At 43.9% G+C, this 23,462-nt stretch overlaps 1 protein-coding gene across 4 annotated transcripts in view; it reads right to left on the bottom strand.

Moving 5' to 3' along the window:
• The window catches only part of ADGRG4 (adhesion G protein-coupled receptor G4), a 1,842,483-nt gene that overhangs the window by 623,573 nt on the left and 1,195,448 nt on the right, over positions 1 to 23,462 (bottom strand). For all 4 annotated transcript variants that reach the window (XM_078688599.1, XM_078688601.1, XM_078688598.1 and 1 more), the window contains exon 16: positions 10,971 to 11,102. In XM_078688599.1, the coding sequence (XP_078544725.1) occupies positions 10,971 to 11,102 (132 nt within the window). The remainder of the gene's footprint in view (positions 1 to 10,970; positions 11,103 to 23,462) is intronic.

Below are 23,462 nucleotides of genomic sequence, written 5' to 3'. Positions count from 1 at the left end.
ATCGAAGCATGGCAATTGCCCTCCTTGCACCATGTGACAAAGTAAACCCGATATAGGGCCGATTTTGTTTATATTCTATGGATTCGGCAAAGGGTTTATATGTAGCTAATTTATTACAATGTCGAGAATCCACTTCATAGCTCAACTTTGGGGTGAAGCATTTTAGAAACAATTTTACTTGGGCAGGTGACCAAGTAGACAGCAGATTTGTGCTGATATTTGCTATACGAAATGCTTCAACCATATTCTCGAGAAAAATTTGCTTTTTTACGTCTTCCCCAAAAGTCTCTTTTTTTAGCAATGACCTTAAAGTGTTCTCTTTTGCGTGTATTAAGTTGTAAGCCCACCTAATTACATTTGCAATTGCTACAGCATAGGAACTTGTGATTGATAGTTCCAATCTCAATGCTTGCACAGGTACAGCATCTGACACTTTCATAATTTTCCTTAAAATTTTTCCCTCCTTGCGGTCCATAAAGGCCCATTGTTTTATTGGAATGTACTCCGTCGCATAGGATAGTACAGGTGGTATTTTTACTCTGTAGATGTTTATCAATGAGGAGAAATGTCTATTCCCAGTTGCGGTATAAAGTTTCTGGAGGGCCACGGCATGTATGTCAGATTTCCTTTGTAAATTTTTCAACTGTATTATATTTGGTAAGTTTTTTGAAAGGATCCTGCCGAGGTAGGGATAATCATTAACTTCTTCTATCCTTTCTCCTCCTATAGTCCAAGTGTATTTGGCACTTTGTTTCCTCCCAGAGAAAGCTATTACTTTTGTTTTGTTAATATTTGGGACTAAGTAATTTTCTTCAGAGTATTTGTGCAGAATATCCAGTGATGTTTGTAATCCGAAAGGAGTGAGATCCAGTAACACTATGTCGTCCGCATAAAGTAGTGCGTGTATAGATTGATTGGCAATTTTAGGAGGTAGGCTGGAACCGAGCTGCAGTTGATAACACAAGTCACTTATGTATAGGGAAAATAGGATCGGGGCTAAGAGGCACCCTTGTTTTAGTCCATTATCGGTTTTAATTCTTTTCGTATAACCTTTTTCTCCCCCCATTTGGACTTGACACCAAGTATTGGAGTGCAAACTTACTATAGATTGTAGCAGTTGGTCGGGTATTCCAAGCCTCCTTAATTTACTCCAAAGTGTTGGTCGATCTACCCGGTCAAATGCCGTGGTATAATCTATAAATGCCGCGTAGACGACCTGTGATTTTCGAGTTACATATTTGTCGAGAATGACCTGGATAACTGCGATGTTGTCTGTTACCGAGTGTTTAGGTCTGAAACCTGCTTGGAACATAGGTATCTGACCTGTCGTGAAGGCCCATTCTTTCAATCGACATAGGATTTCTGCTGCAAATACTTTTCCCACAGCGTCCATAAGCGCTATTTGGCGGTAATTGCTTGCTTGGGTTTTACTTCCCTTTTTATGGATAGGGATAATAATGCTTCCCTGCCATGATTTCGGTACTTGGCCAGTGTCAAAAATAAAATTGAATAATGGACACAACAGCTTACTCCATTCCTTTGGGGCAATTTGTAATGCTTTGATCGGGATTTGATCTGGGCCAGAAGCACCTGTTGTTCTTGCTTTACGGATATTCTGTTCGACTGATATAGCTGTTATTTTATATATTGGACATTCGTCTTTGCGTATAATGTATATCTCCCTGTTCGTAGATGGCGTTATTAAATTTGTTTTGTAGAGATCAGTCAAGAAAATTTCCCAGTCGTTCGGAGGGACCGGTATTGTTTGTAGTTTCTTTTTTGATCCTGTTAATTTTGCTACTAGATACCAGTATTTGCGCTGATTATTCTTATTCGCTGCTATTTGGATATCGATCCAATTGCGGTCTTGAAGAGCTTTTTTATTTCTTTGATTCTCTCGTCTCAGTTGATTTTTCAATTTATTTATTTCCTTCTTCACACCCAATGTGGAATTGATGTATTGGGAACGTATGCATTTGTTTAACATTTTCTTTGTTTCAGAGTTCTTAATGGTGCGCAAGTTTTTATCCTTCTTTTTGTTATTATCTTCTGCGTCCTTTGTCGTCATATTTTGGATGACCCTTTTATAGTTCTTAATAATTAACTCGAAATTTTCGATAAGATTTTCTGAGAATGTTCTTGATAGATATTGGGAATGATCGATCGATGAGATAATTTTATTGAGAGTTGAAGAATTCCAGAAGATACGTCTCCGATCCTTGTTTATCATTATATTACTTTTATAATACATAATGTGACAGGCAGGAGAGGATTTAGGTATCCAGTCTGTATTTAGGTTCATTACTGCATGATCACTTTCTTGATGAAATTGGTTATGCAAATGCATGACTGTTTCAAGCAAATCCATACTGCAAATAATGTAGTCTATAATCAATAGAATCCCGTTACCTCGCCTGGTAAAATTTGCTGGAATGTCCCCTTCAATATTACCGTTCACTATTACTCCATTCATATTAGTCAGTGTAGATAAAAGCAATTTACCTCTTTTGTCGGTAAGTATGCCCTCTGGAAATTGCGGGATTTTAATTTCCATACCTTCTTCTAAGTATGACTTTGCCCACTTGTTAATTTCTGAGTTCAAAATTTTACTATTAAAGTCACCCGTGATTAAGAAGGAGGCATAAGGATAGTTTTCTATTATATCCATAATTTTTTCCATAATTTTTAGGAATACTATATCATACTTTGTACCTGGGGGTGCATATACGTTAAAGAGGAGAATTGCCTTTAAAGGAGCAGTATTACATATTTTTACAAAGATCTTCATACACTGGAGATTTTCTAGATTAGTTTCAACTATTTCCTGTGCCCACTCAAAGTCTTCGCTCAGAAAAATGGCCAAGCCTCCTTTGGCATGTCCCCGATTAGTCGGTGTTGCTGGATTTTCATATACATAGTAGTTTTTTAGAATTATAGACTCAATTGCCCACGTTTCTTGTATCATCAGAATCTCTGGCGAATTCCTCAGGGCCATGGGCAGTTTGTTCATGATTCTGCCTGCGATGTTCCAAGATCTAATTTTTAAGCCTGGGCTAAACAGATTGTTGTTGGCTATTAAAGATTTTATTTCTATTCAAAGTCTCGGGGACCCAAGCCCAGGATTTTATGTTGTTATTATGCTCGAGTGTTCTAGAAGCCTGGTACCAAACTGCCCTTTGTCCTTTATCCACCGAAATTTTTAGTTGTTCTTGCCCTGTAGATTGAATATCGAAATTTAAAATTTCATGGTGATCTATCAAGTCATAATTTCTCTGGTATTCTTTCATGTGTGAATTTGAAAGTGCACGTATTTGAGCGTTGTACCAAATTGGAAATTTACTTGCAGAAAATTCCAGTTTCTCAACGACATCGTATCCGAATTTATGCAGTATCTCCTTTTCCTTAAGTATTATTCCTGGGAGAACAGACGACCAAAACGATACCCTTGCCAGTTTGAGATTTTCTTTGTCAGGGAAGATTACTAGATCAAGATCATTACTAGTTATTGAATGTAAAGACCTTATATGACGTAGTAGATGAATTATCCTTCCTCTATTTAGTGGAGCTGAATCGGTGGGAAAAAGTTCCTCGAATTGCAGAATTTTGGAGGGAGACACTTCCTCCCCTTGATTAAACTTATTTGAATCTTCCCTAGTATTTCTGTTGTTACTATGTTCAGATTCCTCTAAAAATCCAAGTGGAACATATTCATTAGCACTTGGATCTAATTGAGGCATCTTTTCCTTAGAGGTTTTACTATTTGTCAATTTTTCCATACTTAGAGATGATGTTATGTTATCTCCTTGATCTTCCATCGGATTAAGTATTGTGACTGTTTCTCGAAATTGTAATTTTCGGGTTTTCTTTTTTTGAATCCTTCTTACTATCTTTTTCCTCGCTCTTTTCCTTCCTTCTTTACACTTTTCTTGTTTTTTAATAGCTATCGATTCTCCATTTCCTTGTTTTGGTATATTGATGACCTGTGTTTCCGGAATATCTAATGGTGGATCGTTTGCGAGATTATTTATTGCTTTAGTGTTTGTAAATATTGGAAAATGTCTGATTTTTTGTTGATGTTTTTCTTTGAAAAGTTTTTTTAAAGAGTATGTTGTTGACTCATTTAGGTTCTCCGTATTTTGATTTTGTTGTTTTTGAGTCTTTACTGTTTGAGTACCGAAGTCGCGTGTTCTTTTATTCAGTTCACTGATGTGATCATTTGGTATGTCATGTTGCTCAGGATTGGTTTTAGGTGGTATGTTATTTTTTTCTGTTATGAAGCAGTCTTTTTTCTTTTTTTCTTCAACTAGATGCTTTAGTATCCCTATTTGAACATCCAAGGTGTTATCTGAGTTCTGTAAGATATTTCCCAAAAAAGAAAGAACTGATTCCAGAATTTCTTGTAGAGAGAACAATGCTTTCGAGATAGGTAAGGTTAGATTGGTTTTGTTATTAGTTACTTTGAGATTGAAGGGGTCCATTGAAAGATCAAGTGAAGTGATTGGAAGAGGTGTTTTTTCTAGAGAATTTTTGCTTGTCCCAGGATCCAGCTCCTGTAATCCAGAATTAAATGTATTAATATTCAGGTCTTCAGATGTATTTGAGCACTTTCTGTTTTTCATTGGTGTTGAAGTTTTTAAGGTAGATGTTTTGTGGTCAAGATTTTGTAAATCTTCTATGTTACAGAGAGATTTGTTACTAAACTCTGATTCCACGTGACCCAATTTGATTTGTAAATCAGGTATCATTGAGGCACTATCGGTTTCCCCAAAAATTGGTGTAGAGCTGAGAGGGAAATCTTTACCTGCAATAGAGATTTCTTGGGCATCTTTAACACCAAGCGTGGTAAAGTATGTACTGATCGCCGGTGTTTGAATTATACGGCCCGGTTTTATAGCTTTATTTGAAGATTTCCGGATCGCATTCTCCGTCCCCATTCTTTTCATAAATATGGTGCGGGAGCGCAGCTTTTTGAAACCCATTAGTTATCCCAGAGCAAGTTGAAAGAGGGGGGGCCCGTCCCGTCCTCGTACGGCCACAGACGGTCCCGCCCTTGTCCCGGGCTTCTCCCGGCGCGCTCCCGCGCGCTCCCGCGTTGCGGTGTCTAGAGGGAGGTTTATAGCTGCGCTGAGGCGGGGGAGGAGCCAGCAGGGAGAGCGGGTCAGCTGAAGATAATGCCGAGGGTCAGGCGCTCCTGGGACTTGGAGTCCTGCGCCTGCCCTCGCTCGCAGCCCTGCTCTCACCACCGCCCCAGAAGCTGAACCTCTGCAGTTCGAGTCAGTCTTTCATCAATTTAAAACAGCGCACTTCTGACACCGCAGTCCTGTAGATCCGGAGGCGATGCGGGACCGAGGAGTGAAGGTTAGAAGGCAAAAGGGAGAGGAAGAGCTACTCCGCCAAGCTCGCAGTCCAGCAATCCTTCAGCTACAGTGAGTAACTAAACACAGATGAGCAATCAAGCGAGGGTATCTGACTTGCCGGTTTTAGCTGCGCTGAGGCGGGGGAGGAGCCAGCAGGGAGAGCGGGTCAGCTGAAGATAATGCCGAGGGTCAGGCGCTCCTGGGACTTGGAGTCCTGCGCCTGCCCTCGCTCGCAGCCCTGCTCTCACCACCGCCCCAGAAGCTGAACCTCTGCAGTTCGAGTCAGTCTTTCATCAATTTAAAACAGCGCACTTCTGACACCGCAGTCCTGTAGATCCGGAGGCGATGCGGGACCGAGGAGTGAAGGTTAGAAGGCAAAAGGGAGAGGAAGAGCTACTCCGCCAAGCTCGCAGTCCAGCAATCCTTCAGCTACAGTGAGTAACTAAACACAGATGAGCTCATTTCAGTGCAACTGATTTGGTTATAGTGACAAGCTAATGATAGCAGCAATACGCTTAGGGGCCTATTATGATGGCCTGCGGATCGCCACAACCGGCGGTGGTGAGTCGCACGCCATAACTCACAGCTCGACCGACATTTACACCCCGCTATATTACCATGGCGGGGGGTACGGTGGCGGACGGTAAGAACACCCCCCGCTTTTCCGCCTGCAGGCAATCTTCACGATTGCCTGCCGTGCGGAATAGGCCCACAATTTGGTGGAGGAGTCTTGCAGGTACAGCCATCCAGAATATGATGAGTGCGGTGTGCATGCCTTTCCATGGCTGAGACTCCGCCTTGGAAAGGCATGCAGACAATTACATTGGGGGTCCGTTGGGGGCCCCTGGGGAGTGGAGGTGGGGGGTGGGTGGCTGCACTGGGGGGTACCTATGATACCCCCCTTTATTGCCATACACAAGGTGGCAGGCACCGTGCATTGCCCATCACGTTGTGCATTTAAGCGCTTAGAGACCGGCGGTGATAGGCGCTATACAAATAAGCAATAACATAACATAACATGCACCGTTAACATTGCGGCCGGTGCTTTTTAAAGCACCGCCTGCCGCAATGTTAAAGGCAAGAATGAGCCCACCAGTGTAGCAGGCGCATCCTAATTTGCCTCGTGGGACCGCCGCACCTCTGGCGGTCGGTCCCATTTTGCGATACGGTGGCAGGCGGACAAAGTCCACCCACCATCGTAATGGGGCCCTTAATTGGTGTGCAGAGAAATGTGATGCTAGATTCTTTGGGTCTGGCCAGTGTATTATGTACAATTATTAAAAAGGCAGTAGGTCTGGTTTGTTTATTGTGAAAAGCATATGGTAAATTCAATAAGCCTTTCACAGTAGATTGTTGTCACTTTATGTTACAGCCTGTAGTTATGTTATAATACATGAAGAAAATGAAGAAGGCCAACTCATGTCAATGCAAGCATTAGCAAAACGTTGTGGGCAGATGTATTTATTAAAAGAGAAATACAGGCCTAAGCTTTTTGCAATAGTAGAATAGAAAAGCAGCACAAAATGGAGTCACGTCCCAGGGGGGAGGGAGATAGGGGGAGATGAGGCAAGCTTCAATATAATAGAGAAATATAATTAGACATAGTAGAAATGGAAAGTTGCAGGACCACATTCCGAGAACACTTCTCAAATATGTAGATAAGGTAGCATGGAGGCATAGATAGGTGGGAGGTTAGGCCTTGTAGAGCAGTAGATATGTAGGGAATAGAGTATTGCAAGACTGCCAGCAAGGACAACCGGTAGTACAAGTGGTGGTGTTGAAGCATAACCAAAATAACACATGCATATGTATTGCATTTCACAAACACATGATTCGCTTGTTTTGCAGAAAGTATTATCTTTTGATATAATGTTGTGCTTAAGCAGATGCATTATTGAATATGCAACTACATGACATAATTACACTCACAGATGTGTAAAAGAAACATCATTGTATGTTGAAGCTTGGATTCCAGTTCCACTGAGCTGGCTGATCTTCCATGCGTGCATTATTAAACTTTATAATATATTGCCAAAAGAAGTTGTTTCATTGTTCCTTTCATCTGGTAACAGTTAAATGTTTGTTTACATGCAATCTCACAGATAACCATAGTAGGCAAAGGTGTTTGTTTTCGTCTCCCACTCTGAAAAACTCAGAGAACAGAAGTTCAAGGTGCTAATTCTTACTGGGCCCTTTTGTGAGGGGTAGCATATTGTTTTGGTAAATGTATAAATAATGGTTGGCAGTTTATGCACACTTCATTAGTCTTGGGTTGTACATCGTTTTAAGCCACTGGTAAAGGTTGGAGGCCTTTTCGGTTCACTGGGAAAAGTTGTGTCATATTCTTTAGGTGTGAGCTGTTTATAAGGAAAAGTTATGAAAGAGCAAGTAGGCCTTACTTATTTTGAATCACACATCTTAAAGCCAAGAGGCTTTTAATGGCAAATTGTTATTACGCTGTGCTAAAGCATGGAGGCAGATATTCTCACAGATTACCTTAGTAGGCAAGGGTTTTGATTTTGGTGACCAACCCGAACAAACCATGGGATAGACAATTTTCACTACGGTAAACCTGATTACGCTCTATTGTTAGTGATTTATGTTTTTTGGACAACTGCATTTTGTACATAGTTGTTAATTCATTACTGTATACCTGATTGTTGCCATGTGTGGAGGCCTATAACGAACATAGAAGGTCTAAGTTGGCTATGGTGACAAGCCAATGATAACAGCTAGAGGTCTGACTACAATTAGACAACAACATCTCGGACCCGTTCTAGTCCGGATTCAGATGAAACCAAAGCACCGAGACAGCCCTCAACGCCGCCACAGACGACATCAGGCGCCAACTAGACAACAGCAAAACATCAGCCCTCATCCTCCTGGACCTGTTGGCCGCCTTCGACGCGGTCTGCCATCGCACTCTAACGACACGCCTCCTAGAAGCCGGAATCCAAAAGAAGGCCCTTGACTGGATCACGTCCTTCCTTTCCGGCAGAACCCAGGGTGTCCTCCTCCCACCCTTCTGATCCAAAGCCACCGACATCATCTGCGGCGTCCCCCAGGGCTCATCCCTCAGCCCGACGCTGTTCAACATCTACATGGCCCCCCACGCACAAGTGGCCCGCCATCACGACCTCAACATCATCTCCTAAGCCGACGACACCCAGCTCATCCTCTCCCTCACCAAGGACCCACACACCGCCAAAACCAACCTCCACGAGGGAATGAAGGCCGTCGCCAACTGGATGAGGAGCAGCCTTCTGAAGCTGAACTCTGACAAGACTGAGGTACTCATCCTCGGACCCCCCCCCCCAGCCAGGGATGACTCCTGGTGGCCGACCACACTGGAAACAGCACCAACACCCATCGACCATGCTCGCAACCTAGGATTCATTCTCGACTCCTCCCTCTCCATGTCTAAACAGGTCAACGCCGTCTCCTCCTCCTGCTACAACACCCTCTGCATGCTACGCAGGATCTACAAGTGGGTCCCGACCGAAACAAGAAGAACGGTGACACAGGCCCTCGTCAGTAACAAACTGGACTACGGCAACACACTCTACGCAGGAATCCCAGCCAAACACCTACGACGACTACAACACGTCCAAAACGCCTCCGCCCGACTGACCGTCAACGTCCCCCACCGCAGCCATATCACCCCCCACCTGAGAGACCTACACTGGTTCCCTGTCAACAAGAGGATCACCTTCAAGCTCCTCACTCACGCACACAAAGCACTCCACAACGCCGGACCAGCCTACCTTAACAGCAGACTCAGTTTCTACACCCCCACCCGCCAGCTCCGCTCCGCCAGCCTCACCCTCGCCGCTGTCCCCCGCATCCAACGAACGATCTCCGACAGCAGATCCTTCTCCTACCTCGCCGCCAAGACCTGGAACACCCTCCTTACCCACATATGGCAGACCCAAGACCTACACGCCTTCATAAGACACCTCAAGACCTGGCTCTTTGAGCAGTAGCAGCACCCCTCCCCTCCCCTCAGCGCCTTGAGACCCTCACAGGTAAGTAGCGCGCTGTACAAGTACTCTGATTGATTGATTGACTGGTAGACTAGGAAAAAAAGTATCCAATGCAATAGATCTGATCTGTGTATTCTAAACAGTTACGATAAACTAAGTAGGATTGCCATATTGATTATGAACACACATATGTTACAGTGAATACATATGTACGGGTGGATTGCTATTTCTCTAGGTTACAGCCTACTGATGAGTATTTTGTTAAAGGAAATGTTCCAAATTACCTTTGTTGGGAAGAATTTTGGTGTTGGTTACTACCTCTGACAAACCCCAAGGGGAGAAGATGTGCACTATAATAATTCTTGCTAGAATATCTTCTTAGCAGTTTGCCAAGATCTTGTAACAAAGAAAATCATTAAAACAAAACACCCATCCATATATTTATTTATCCATATAGGTACATAGAGGGCCTTTGAATCAGCTGTGTTCTGTGTCATTTACACTCTTCTTCCATCCGTGACAGTGTACCGCATGGGGTAATGGATCAGTCCACATTTGTCATTGGCTCTCTTTCACTGAGAACAACAGAATTTTCTGATCATATTTGTACATCTACATGAAAATGAGTGTGCTTCATGTCATTGCTGGTTGGCCACCCTTTAGTTTTCATTTTTCTTTTTTTATAGTTCCCCTTTATTTCTTTGCTTCTCCTCTTTTTGATTGAATATTTTATAAGACGATATTATAACTCTCCGGGCAGTGCTCATGAGTTACTTGGTTACTGCTCATTCCATCTGCAATATGCCACATCCAATGTGGCCACTTCCTCTAAACCAGGAGACCATGATGGAATGCTGTTGTCCATAGGGTATCATTGCTTTACCATTACAAGACAGCCAACACGTTGCTTTTAAATGTGTCGGCCATCCTGGAATTTTAAAACAATGATAGACTATTTACACTATCTCTGCTAGACAGGTGTCCACTGCTAAACTTAGCAGTTTCGATGCGTTATAAAAAGTATTTGCCCAATGTGTTTAAACAGCAGAAGGTTTTCTTTGTTGTACTTGTATTTTATTAATTTATTATGTATGTGTTGTTGAGTTTGTGTGTGCTTTATTGAGATTGTGTCGGAGGGTGAATGTAAGGAGTCAGTGAATGGATGAATAGATGTATGAGTGCAAGGATGAGGGTACATGTATGATGACTTATTGAGTCTCAAAACCCATCTCTGACTTGAAAGATACTTTCACTCATAAATCAGACTCATTGGAATTGCCAACGGTTGTTTGAAAGCAAGGTGTGTGAGATCCCTCTGTGAGAGGGCAATGCCTTTGTTGCCAAGATTTTAAGAACAGAAATAAAAACCGCACCAGAACCCACTTGCAGATGCCTGGAAGTCACAGTGAGGCCTTGATTGCTACTGAAACTCATAACATCTGATTTGGGTGCGTTTGAGCCGATTCGGTAATGATAGCCTGTCCCCAGATGTAGATTCCACCATTTTGGAAATGTTGCCATTCACTTGTGACCAGAGTAATTCCTGAATTAACAATACCTTTTAAAAATTATTGTAGATGTTATGTGTTATAACTTTACATCGAAAATATAAAAAAAGAATGATTTGTACCTGAAAGAGTGACGTTGTTCCAAAGAAATTAAACTGTATTTTTGAAACGACGTCTGGAATGTGATGTTTCAGTGATCCAGGTAGAAACATAAAATCCGCTTCCAAGTGCAATGGAATGTAATGCATGAGGATCTGTGGAATAAAAGGTTTACATCACATTTTGTCTAAGGGATTCTGCTTGCGGGTATTTTTCCAAAACGTTATATCAGATTTAAAAGCGAGATAGAGACATGTTCTTGCATTTACTAAGAGGTCCACTCGGAATTCAATGACAAAGGCAAGAGATTGGGAAAACGTAAATCATATTTTATCCACATACCTTTTCTGTACCTGCAAATGAACAAGTGAAATTGTGTTTGTAAGGAAGGGCCTGGTTACTGCTGACGTGCCACTGCCTCTCATCGCAACGTGCCTGGTTTTCCTAGACCTGGTTCCAGGCGCGGGGACACTTAGCCCAATTCTACTGGTCAGAAAATGCGGCCGATATTAAAATCAAAAGAGGATTGTGCAGATATGCAGGAGCGAGTGTGAACCCCACCCAACACCAGAGGTGCAACTAGAGCCAAATTTCGGGGGGGGGGGGGTAAGAAAAAATTTCGGGTGGGGCTGAACCTTTAATCAGTAGGCAGAGTGGAGCTGCAGGGCCTCCAACAAGGTGTGAAACAACAGCAAGGCCTAATTAACATTCAAATGGTCTTTTAAAGACCTGTGAAACGTTCGGGTGTGGCTGTGTGTGTGCCCGGGATCTGTCTCATCCCGGGCTGCCACACACGAGGGGGGGGGGGGGGGCGGGGGCTGAAGCCCGGTGAGTCCAATGGGTGTTGCGCGCCTGCCCAACACCCTCCGAGGGCAGAGGGGGAGAATAAAGGCTCACCCGTGCATGACTTAAGCCTCCAGTGTCATAGTCCGCATTCCCCACCTGCTTCCCCGTACCAGCCCCCAATCGCTTTTACCTCCTGTTAGGATAGTAACCTGCACGTATTTGAGGACTGCAAGATAACTGACCCTGCACGACTTTCACCTTGCCTCTAAACCGTAATTTCACGGTAAGGTACCAACCGGTTGTTTTCGCACAGGACTCTTTTTTCATGGGCTCAAACTTTGCAGTAGCACACAACTCGTAACTGGACCTCACGCTCTAGATTTCTAGGGGAACAGAACTGCTTCTTTGGCTTCCAATAGTAGCCTCACTTTAGTTAATTCTACCTTAAACAGTAGTCCATTATCCTCACAAAGTGAAGGTTTTGCCATCGGCTCTGTTTTGTGCTCCATCCAACGCTATGTTATTCAAGTAAGAAAGCAATCAATAAAAAGGCTTGGTTACATACCTCCAGCACAGGAGAGCCGCATCATAGAATTAACAGCAGACACTCTATAATCTCCCGTTTCTATTATCCGGATAGAGGTAATGACATAACATGCGATTTGACCTCTCCTGTATTACAAAACATGGCATCACATGACCTTTTACCCCGCTGACATCACAATTAGTACTATGACACAGACTTTTCCCCTGACTAAATCATACAACAAAAGTCAATTAATAAATTACTTCAACAAGAAGCAGACAAAATGTAGGCAAGTCTGTTTCAAGGAGATGTGTTGCCCTCACCATGCAGTGACGCATGCACTGCCAGCACTGCAGCTCCTTGCGGGTTCCTTAAGATAGATAGTGAAGTCCCAAAGTGCACTTATTTCTCCCTTCATTGCATACTGCTGCCAGGAAATGTGAAAGTACTTTCAGTAGTCCAAGCAAAATCTATATGTATTCCCATCTGGCGTGTTCCCCATATGCACAAACAAGTATTGGCAAAGCCAATAATTCTGGGTTGGCTGTCAAGTTTTAGCTTTGCTAATGTTTGTGAATGCTTTTTGAAAACCAGTGCACAGCGTCTACTTTTTGAGTGCAAGTGCACATTGTACAAGAGTACCCATGATGTCACCCACAGAGAGATAAGCCAAAAATTGAGATGGTCTTACACTGTGCTCCATGCTATGTATGCTGTGGTGGGGGAACAAAAATATGAATGACATAATAACAGACCAATGACTGAAAAGAGCTGGCTGAAAGACCATATCAGTAAATATATTGAATGTATAGAATTTTATTAAAATTGAAAGGTCTAATATGGACATTTTCTATTTTTTAGTGATTTGGCGACACCTTGCAGAAGTGTTGATCCTGGATGTAGAGACCTCTGGACATCCCTAATAAAATTCTTATGTCTGTCTAGATAGTAACAAATTCGGAATAATGTTGGAAATGGAGTGTGGCGCCCCACTTGCTCCTTGACTCTGATTAAGGCTGGGCTGGGACAGTGACAAATGTATGGGCCTCTGTGGCCTGATTATTATCCCTCCATCAGCGGCGGCTCCTCTGCTATGGTGGGTGAGTGTCCACCCCCCCTTGCTAGGCAGCTGAGGGAAAGCAAAAAGAAAATGATAATAAAATAGGATTATTATCATTTTATTTTTCCTCTGTATGGAGCAGAGTCTTTGGGGGCGAGGCCATGACAGGCACAGAAGGGGAGTGGTGGGTAGCACTGCGCCCTCTTAGGACGGCCAAACCGTCATGCACATTGACATCTCCCCAACTGGAACTGCATTGTCGGGTTGGGAGAACAGCAGGCCTAGGCTCCCAGTCCCCTTTGGAGCAGAACACAAGCCCGCTCAGGCCAATCTCAGCACTTCACTCATGCTGGCCACCATGAGAGAAATGCTGGGATTGGTCGTGGGGAGTCTGGGAGCCTCAGCACATACGCAGTAGGAACGAGAGGAGCGGCAGAGCGGTGATCAGCGAGGAGCAGGTAATGTATTTTTTTTTTGTGCTTAGTTTGTTGTCCGTCCTCCCTGCCTCATACCCAGCCCTCACCCTGCCACTGTGCTGCGAAACCAGCCGCAATTGCCCTCTATGGCTGTAGGCAAATGGCAGAATGAAAAACATGTGCATTTATAGAAGAGATAAAATACCGTGGACTTCGAGCCACCAAGCACCAACTATGGCCACACTACCCTCAGCAGGCAAGCAAAAAGATACACCTATATATTGAGTTAAGGGGAAACCACCAAGCAGAGCAAACTACACTTGTTTGTTGCATATAAGAGCAGAGTAAGAGACCACAGACAAAAGGATAGCAAAAAATATAGCTCCACTCTCCAAACGCCTGCTTGGCTGACTAAAAGACAGAAATTGACAAATCCCTGGTGGAGGGCATCACCAAAGTGCTGAGATCAGATCTGATATATTAGCTAGTAAATGTGAATTGTGAGACCTGTAGTCGAAATTTGATTCAAAAGAATAATTAATATAATTTCTCTCTGGTATGGTTGAAGCCACCACCTCCATTGTATCCCTCTAAAGTCAAGTAAAGCAACTAACAGAAAATGTGAAGACCTAGAAAACAAGTTATAGAGAGACAATATAAGAATCAGAAACCTAAGCCAAGCAGAATAAGTTTAGAACTCAGAAGCATACCATACCCAACCTGTTTCAGAACATTCTCTAAAAAGAGGATGGCTACTCCGTAAATATAAAGTGTACATAGAGTGGGAAGGAAGAGTGCAGTCACCAAAGCCAGCCCAGGGATATAATGGCAAAAGCAAAACTTTCATCTTTCTAAACAAAAGGATAGATCTCAACCTTAGGGCGTGCCAGGAAAAGTATATTATGCAGTGAAAGTGGTGTGCTGGTTATCAAGCGATTATCCCTTAAAATACAGACTCTACCAACCGTAATTTAAATACTCAATTCAATACAGTTGGAATTTCCTGGAAGAGATAATGTTGAGCTGGAGAGTGTGAGAAAGTCGGCACAGGAAGGTAAGGCGATTTTATATATCTTGGAAGGAATATGAAGAACCTGCTCAGGAACCAGATTACAGAATTACAGAAAGACCTGAGAGACCGCAATAAAGGCAGCAGCAACCAACCAAAATCCAAGAAACTATGATATTTGGGTGCCCAGGTATAACACCTGAGAATATATTGATTATGATGAACGCCAATCTATTGATCTAGGCCAGTGGAGCAAATAAGGAAATGAAAAATAATCTAGGGGCAAACTCAAGAGCAAATAGTGAAATTAACAATATACCATAGCGTGGACAGAGGAAACACCCTTTACCACACAGTCAGAACGACTAGCCTTTACAACAAAGTCACAACTCCGACTGCAATGTTACCACGCGTTACTTTACCATGCAAGTCGGTACAACGACTTGTTGTAGGGGCCGCATTGTTGGACTGGTGTTGAATTTTTAAGTCCAACGCCTTTTCTACTGTTGTGTCGACTGAAGTTAAAATAGTAATTCATACTGTTCCAAAGTCCAGCGCCCCCAAGCCATTGTAACGATTTGTGTGATAAAGTAACTCGCAGTAATGTCGCAGTCGGGGTAGTGACTGCCTTGTAAAGGCATACGGGGTTTCGTCATGCAATCTGTGGCCAGGTTTGGGGAGAAAGAGGTAAATGAACCTCATTGGCATGCAATATGAGAAAATCAACCATATGGACAAAAAAGGCTTAAGGGCAGGGTGCGGTATGAGATGGTACTTCTCCTGAATTCGAAAGGTACCTCGGGCTAGGGCTTTAAGAATGCCCAAGAGAGCCCCCAAGCTACCTGCTGAAGATTCAAGGCCATTGTTAAAAAAGTGTTGAAGCTGTTGTCAATGAATGTGAGGAGCCTACATTTCCTATATTAAATCTCGAGATTATGGACCCACATCATGCTCCAAGAAACCCATCTTCTGGGGACTGAGCAAAAGAGATTGAAGAACAAAAACGACCCCATTTTTCATTCATCATTCAAACAATAGGGGTAGCAATTATGATAAATCAATCAATCAATCAGGGGTTTGTAGAGCGCGCTACTCACCCGTGAGGGTCTCAAGGCGCTACGGGGGAGGGGGGGCAGCTCCGGATCAGTAGAAAAACCAAGTCTTGAGGTCCTTCCTGAATGTGTGCAGGGTCGGGGAATGTCTGATGTTCACAGGGATCACACATATGATGCAGCACAATGTATACATACTAATCATACTAACAAACAAAGATCTCTCAGGAGATACATCCTCATGCAAATAAACCACATTAACACAGTAATCACCCTGCTTAATTTAGGTGCCAGAAATATCGGTTAGAATACATGCATAGTACACCTCCTACTTCCTGGGCTACCTATTGGTGGGGGTCACATTCATAGGAGGGATTTCAACTTAGTATGGACAGAAACCTAGATCAATCTAACTCACAAAGTCATGTTTACAAAGCAACCAGCAAAAAAACTAAGGACCATAGTATAACCGGACACATGGCAGTACAATGTACCACTTCTTCACAGCATACATGAGAATTAACTATTTGTTGGTTGACAAAAAGTCAGCTGGGAGACTTTCTGGATGGAGATGGGAGACACTGTGCTTACAGGCCAACCACATGTCATAACATAATGAGAGACAGGGAAGCCGGGAAGACAGCAAGAGAGGTGGCGACTTAGAGTACTTGCTTAGAGAACTAATTTGCAAGAAATGTGCCCTCAAATACAGGACTTAATACTAACTAATGCACTCCACTTCCTGCTAAATGGGACATGATGAAAGCTTTTATCAGAGGCACACTGATAGCAGATGTTTGCAATATTACGAATGGAGACAAAATACTTAAAAATGTTTGGGAGAGCCAAGGACGGCTGAACAACTGAACAAAGCTCAGATCATGGCCGGTAGTGTAGGGAAAATTACCAGACTTTACAGACAACTGATTGTAATTGCAACTAAGCAGAGGAAATATTAATGAGTACACAGCAGAAAATCTCCTCCCAAAGCAATATAACAGAGAGACTCTTAGCTTGCAGCTAAAGGCGAAAACGTTTAGACATTTTTATCACAAACTTTACTCATGAGGAGAGGAGTAGGATGAGACCAAAGGGGGCTCGTAGATATAAAGGTGTAATATACCATGACTGCCAACCGAACAAAGAGAATCTCCAGACAGACCCATAGAAAGATCACACGTAAAGGGACAGCAAAGTGCCAGGACCCAATTGGTTGATGGATGTGTTGTAAACGACACAAAGTGGAATTCTAGTAACACAAATGGCACAGGTTTTCGTGTTAGACCTGGCATCATTGACGTGAGTCTCCCTACCATTTTTGATGGACTGCCTCCTCTGTTTTGATATGTTTTTGCTGGATTTATGCTTTGGGCACTGTGCCACTGCTAATCAGTGCCACAGTGCAAGTGCTCCCCATGTTAAATTGATATACTGATTGGATTCCATGATTGGGTTATTTGATTTATCTGTCAGCCTCTAGTACAGTGCACCATGTGTGCTCATTGCTTGTAAGTCAAATGCTGCTGGTGGGCTTACAGCAGTGGTTGTGCGACCCACAGAAGCAGCTTGTAAAACGTGTCTCAGGCCTGCCATTGCAAGGCCTGTGTGCAGTCTAGCACTACCATGTCGACTTGGCCAAGTGCACCCACTTGCCAGTCCCTAAACCTTCCCTTTGCTTCATATTAGACACCCCTATGGTAGGCCCAAGGGCAGGGTGCATTATAAGTATAAGGTAGGACATGCTCTGATGTGTGTAGCATGTTCTAACAGTGAATTTCAGCCATTTTAGTTTTTCACTATTGAAGGCTACCTGTTCTCATAGGCCAGAATGGGCAGTTAAGATTATTACATCCTTATAATCCTAACTGACTCAGGGAACGCAGTAGAAATTCAAATTTAGGAATGCCTGAACTCAGAAAAATAAAATACATCTTTTAGTAAATTTTATTTTAATATTCTGTGTTTGCAAATACCACTTTTAGAAAGCAGGTATTTGCTTGACTAACCATTTGAGCCTGCCTCTGCTGGGTTGTGTATTCCTTGTCTGGGTTGTGTGTGACAGGGCTGGGGAATTCCAGGAGACAGGCTGGGGCATCCCAGTGGTGAATAGAGAGATCTGCATCTAGATGGGAGGGAGGAGTTTCCCCTGGGACCTGAATAGGGCTGAGCCTTACCTCTACAATGCTGGCTCCACCCCCTGTGGCATGTCTGATGTCTCTGCCCTGCACTGTGAAAGGAGAGGAGGAATCATGTCAACAGAGTGCTCCAGAGCTGTATCTTTCCTCCCCTGTGCTGGCTCCACCTCCTGTGGGGCAGCTGATGTCTCTGCCCTGCACAGTGAAAGGAAAAAAAGAGTCCTGTAAACAAAGTGCTCAGGAACTGTTTTGGACTAGGCAGAGGCCTCTCTGCCTTCAGAGAACAAAGGATTTTGGGGTATAAATATTGGGACCCTGATCCCAAGAAATTAGATCACTTCTGGAACAAGAAACCTTTCTGCCAAGGAGAAGAACCAAGGAAGCTGCAGGAGTTTGGACTGCCCCTCTGCCAGTGTGCTGTTTACTGGGTTGGCCTTCAGTGGTTGCTTCATTGCCAAGGAAAGGAGAAGGAACTTTGTAAGGACTTTCATCTACAGAATATTCTCCAAGGGCTTGAACTGTGCTTGCCTCCTGCTGAAGTCTCAGGGACAAAAGGCTTCACCTCCAGCTCCCTCCTGAATTTCCTTGCTGGGAATTCTGACTCCAGTCAATTGCGTGCCGCTGGGAGCTGGAAGCGCGACGCATCGAGTAGAAGCGTGTCGCCGCTGCAGCTGTAATCATTGCAACGCCGGAGAAGCGAGCCTTCGGCGCATCTCCCTGGAAGCGTGTGTTCATCGAAGCTGTGTGCTGCCGCATCACTGGAGAAGCGTGACGTCATAATGAGAGTCGCCATGGCATCACCGGAGAAGCGTGTCGCAGGGCCTGTTGCGGCTCCAAAGTACAGAGTCGTCGCAAGGCTGCCAGGGCGTCATTGCATCGTCATCGCATCGCCGCATCAAGGGCGCCATCTTCTCGCATCGCAACCGGATCATCACATCGCATCAAGGCGCCATCTTGCGCACCACAACGGGCCCGCAGGCTGAGAATCTACACATCACCTCCGCACCGGTAAGGCTCACGACGAGTCCCCTACTCTACGCAAGCATTGGGGAAGGACGCAACCGTTCCCCCGGGTCACAGAACCGACGCATCTTCCTTTTGCGAGCCTTTTGTTGACTTTGCATTACGCATCCGGGTACTTTGTTGAGTACTTTGTCGCATTTACCAACAACTTGAACTAAGAGACTTTTTATCTTTTAAGCAATCTTAAGTGGAGTATTGTGGATTTTTGTCGTTTGTGGTCTTGTGTTTAAGTCTATATAAAGAATACTTATTTTTATAAAACCTGTGTTGTGTCCATCTGTAGTGTTTTCACTGTATTACTGTGTATATTCACAAATGCTTAACACACTGCCTCTGAGATAAACCTGTCTGCTCGTGCCAAGCTACCAAGGGGGTGAGCAGGGGTATTTAGAAGTGCAATCCCCTTTTCCTGACTTAGAAGTAAGGGTCCCTATTTGGACAAAGGTGAATGCCATTGCCAACTAGAGACCCCCAGGTCTAACAGTTTTTAACTAATTTGGGGCAGAATCATGGTCAGCACCTGCCAGGAGACAGGTGGATATTACCTAAAACCCAAAACAAAGGAAGGACCCCAGACAAAGTAAATCTTACAGACCAACATCCCTATTGAATGTGGGCGCAAAGATTTTTGCTCAGATGATCACAAACAGGCTGGATAAGAACATGCTAGGGTTAGTTGACCCTGTTCATGCAGTGGTTCCTTAGGAGCTAGCAGACACCAAATATGTATTTATTTAAGTGTTTTATATAGTGCTGGCATGACCAGAGGTTATCAGAGAGCTTTACATCAATGTATGTTCAACAGATAACACACAGAGGAAAAATAACAGGGAAGGGGTACAAGGAGAACTAAGGGTTGAGGACATGTCTTGATGGGCTAGTTGTCCTTCTTGTTGAACAGTTGGTTGAGGAGGAGGTCCTTTAGCTGGCTTTTAAAACTCAGGAATTAGGGGTTTGTCCTGATATGTACTGGAATGGAGTTCCAGATTTTTGGAGTATTACTTGAGAAGGAGCGTGCCTGGGTTTTTTTGTTTCTGGACTTTAGGCAGAATGTGAAGTAGGGTGTTGGAGCTCCTTGGGTTTCTTGTCAGACCTGCCCCTTTTAGCTTTGAAGCAAGGTGAGCTGGTTTCCCAGTGTGAAGGACATTGTGAGTGAGACATGCAGTTATGAAGCTGCAATTAGATTCAATTGGGAGTCAGTTCAGTTATTTCAGAGCAGGGGCGATGTGGTTATATTGATTGATTCCTGTTACCATTCAGACAGCTGCATTGAGGGTGTCCCAAGGGGAGCAAGGTAGGATTTCGCAGTGCCTGTGAGGGAGGCGTTCCTGTAATCTTACCTAGACAGCACCAGCGTTTCGTGGCAGATTTTAAATAATTCAGCAATAAGTACGATTTGCTATTGTTTATAAGGTTGAGGTTTTAAAAGGCACACTTCGCACTATTCTTTATATGATCTTTCATAATCAGTTTGGGGTCCAGTGTGACTCCTAGAGATTTTGCGGAATCCACTTGGGTCAGCTTGCAGTCAAAAGCGTCTATGGAGTTTAGCCATTCTTGCATCTGGGGGAATTGTTCTGTCTTCGATAAGAGAAGAATTCCTGTCTTATCTTGGTTGAGTTTTAGGTGGTTGTGAGATAGCCAGTGTTGGGTGTTGGACTTTTTTCAGAGTGTCATTCAACCAGTGTACTTTGTCTAGTGAAGAGGTTTTCATATCGAGCTAGGTGTCATCTGTGTATAGACATAAGGGGATGTTGGCTTGGTTGAGAATGACAGTAAGAGGTTCCATGTAGATATTGAACAGTGTAGGTGAGAGGACAAAGCCTTGAGGGATAGCCCCAGGTGATTGATATTCTGTAGGTTAGGCCGTTTCTTTTTATTAGGGGAATTTGCCTTATGTATCTTGCCTACCATATGTTTTTTGTGTGTGAGTTGGGTGGAGGAATGTATTGTTGATGTGGAACAGAATGATGTGATGGTCAGACCAGTCAACAGGGAGGATGTTGTCAATCATTAGTGTTTCTTCCTGGTCTGTGATAACATCCAGGGTAGAACTTTTGTATGGGTTTGGCCATTGCAGAGCTGGGAGAGATTCTTACTGATAAATAAGTCCTTTAGGGATTGGATTATAGAATTACTTTCACTGTTCCAATTAAGGTTGAGGTCCGTAGGATGGCGGTTTTAGTATGCAATAATGAGCAGTATGTTGTCAGACCTGCTAAGTGTTCACTGAAGGAGCGTACATTACTGGTGAGTGGTAGAGTTAGTGGCAGTTTGTCATCATATAGCCCTCCATCTTTATGCTGGTGCTGAGATGTTCAAATGTGTTATAGGTGAATGTTTCTCTTTCACCAACGTTGATGTTAATCTTGTGGATAGAGATGATGCCTTCATTGTAGCGGTCCTTCTTGTCTTTCCTGATGATTGAAACTCTAGTGGGACTATTGTGTCCATAATCGGGTAGGAGGATTCATTTAGCCATGTTTCTGTGATGAATGAGATATCAATGTCATAGTTTAGGATGGTTTCTGCTAGTTCTGTTGCCTACTTGGAGCAGATGCAGATCTGCAGTTTGTGAGCAGCATGCATTTGGTTTCTCTGTAGTTCATAGGATCTGGATGGAAGGAAGCCACAATGATGTTGATGAGGTGTGCTGGAGGCCTGGTCGTTCTCACCAGCAGCATCTCCTCCACTATGGTGGTGGAATGACAGCTGGGATTTGGGAGGGTGGACTGCAGCTTTGAGGAGGGCCGGGCACTGGTAGTGGCCGTCGGACCCGTCGCACAGCCCAGTGAACGGAGAGCTCCTGAAGAAAAACCGTAGCACTAAACTAAACTGAACTGCTCATTCAATCTTCACGAGAGCGCAGCCACATGTCCCAGTGCCCTCAGACCTCGGTCTTGGCGTGGCTGTGGGGGCAACTGTGGCAGCTTGGTCACTGAGACCAGGAGGTGAGAGGGGAGATACTGGTGAAGGGTAGTAACCTGGAAGTGAGGTGTGCGGTGCTGAGTGTGAGGACCTTAGTGGGGTCCTTATTCGGAGCGAGTGAGCTCAGCCCCCCCCTGTGGAACCGGTCCAGCCAGGCCTTGGTGCAGCTTGACTCCCTTTGGGTCTTTTCCTGGCTACCCCTCACGTCTTTGCTGCCTTGGTCTGCTGCGTTTTCCCTGTTTCTCCTACCATCACCCCCCTCTCCCATCCCATACCTCCACTTCCTATCCAAAGCATCGTCCATAAGGCTGCAACTAATCTCGTTATAGATCCAGTTTCGACCATCAATGCCCCTCCCAACAAGAGCATAGGAAAAACTATGCGGACAAGAAACTCAGGCCTTGTCCAGCACCAAGAAAATTACCGCCCACATAAAATTGCAAAGCGGCAAAAAAACACAATGCTATATCCTCAAGAAAGAGGGTGTACAAAACATGCCTCGACCTCTGAGGCGGGGCAACAAATTGAAGAATTGTCGCGTACAACAACTATAAACTTGATTGAAAAAGGTATAAACTTGAGTGAAAATACTGAAAGATCTTACCTACACCATATAAACCCGAAAAGCAAAACTGTCAAAATAGTAAACAAATCTGATGGCGTTAGCACAGACACAAATACTAACAAACAAGAGGAAGCATGACAAAGATCAAAAGGACCTGAACCAAATGTCCCACTGTCCCCAGAAATAATTATTATCACAGACAAAAGAGCACCTGAAATAACAGTTGATCAAGGCTTGACCCAGCCTAGCAACCTGACAAATCGACTTGCTGAGCCCATAACAGCAGCAAACCTGAAAGAGGGAATCAATTCCCCCAACAAAAAGGCACTACGACCAGGAAGCAACTAGCAGCACCAGCCAAACCTGAACACTCCGACTGAGCGATAGCCCCCGAAAATACACCGCCAGGCAACTGAATTAACACCAAATAGTGCCTAATCACCTAGCCCAAAATGTAAACTAACGTGCCTTAATACCAGCGAAAAAGCACCAAAGGAAACAAGGACAGCAACAAAGGCTGCACACCTAATAACCATCAACCCAGAGATGCACATCACAAACTACCAGGTACACATGAACATTTCTGCTGCATCATTTCCAAAACCCACTCACTATCAATCCTCCCACAGTGACAACAATAACTTTGGAAACAGAGGGAAACAGCCAAACCAACAGTCTGGCACTACAACCTCAGCAACAAGAGAGGATGCACTTTTTCTGCTAGTAGACAGTATTGGTAAATATAGTGATTCTCCTAAGCTTCCATCCGATTCCCTTCCTCCTTCCCTTGAGCCCGTCGAGTCCATCAAACGATGCTCCTTACCCAACTGGAGTCCAAATCTTTCGTATTCATGCTTCTTCTCTTATTAAAATGAACCAAGGATTGTCGGATTCCCCCCAACTGAAGAGATAACCGGCTTGCCGTCTCCAAAAATCGAGAATCACCTCAAACTAATCAACAACGCCCTGATTTCAATGGCAAATTCAGCCATCATGCACACCGATAAATTTGACT

This window comes from Lissotriton helveticus, chromosome 4_1 (genome assembly GCF_964261635.1).
Source record: "Lissotriton helveticus chromosome 4_1, aLisHel1.1, whole genome shotgun sequence".
NCBI classification, from domain to species: domain Eukaryota; kingdom Metazoa; phylum Chordata; class Amphibia; order Caudata; family Salamandridae; genus Lissotriton; species Lissotriton helveticus.
Note: the sequence above shows the minus strand (reverse complement) of the source record. Positions and strands in the feature narration are given on the sequence as shown.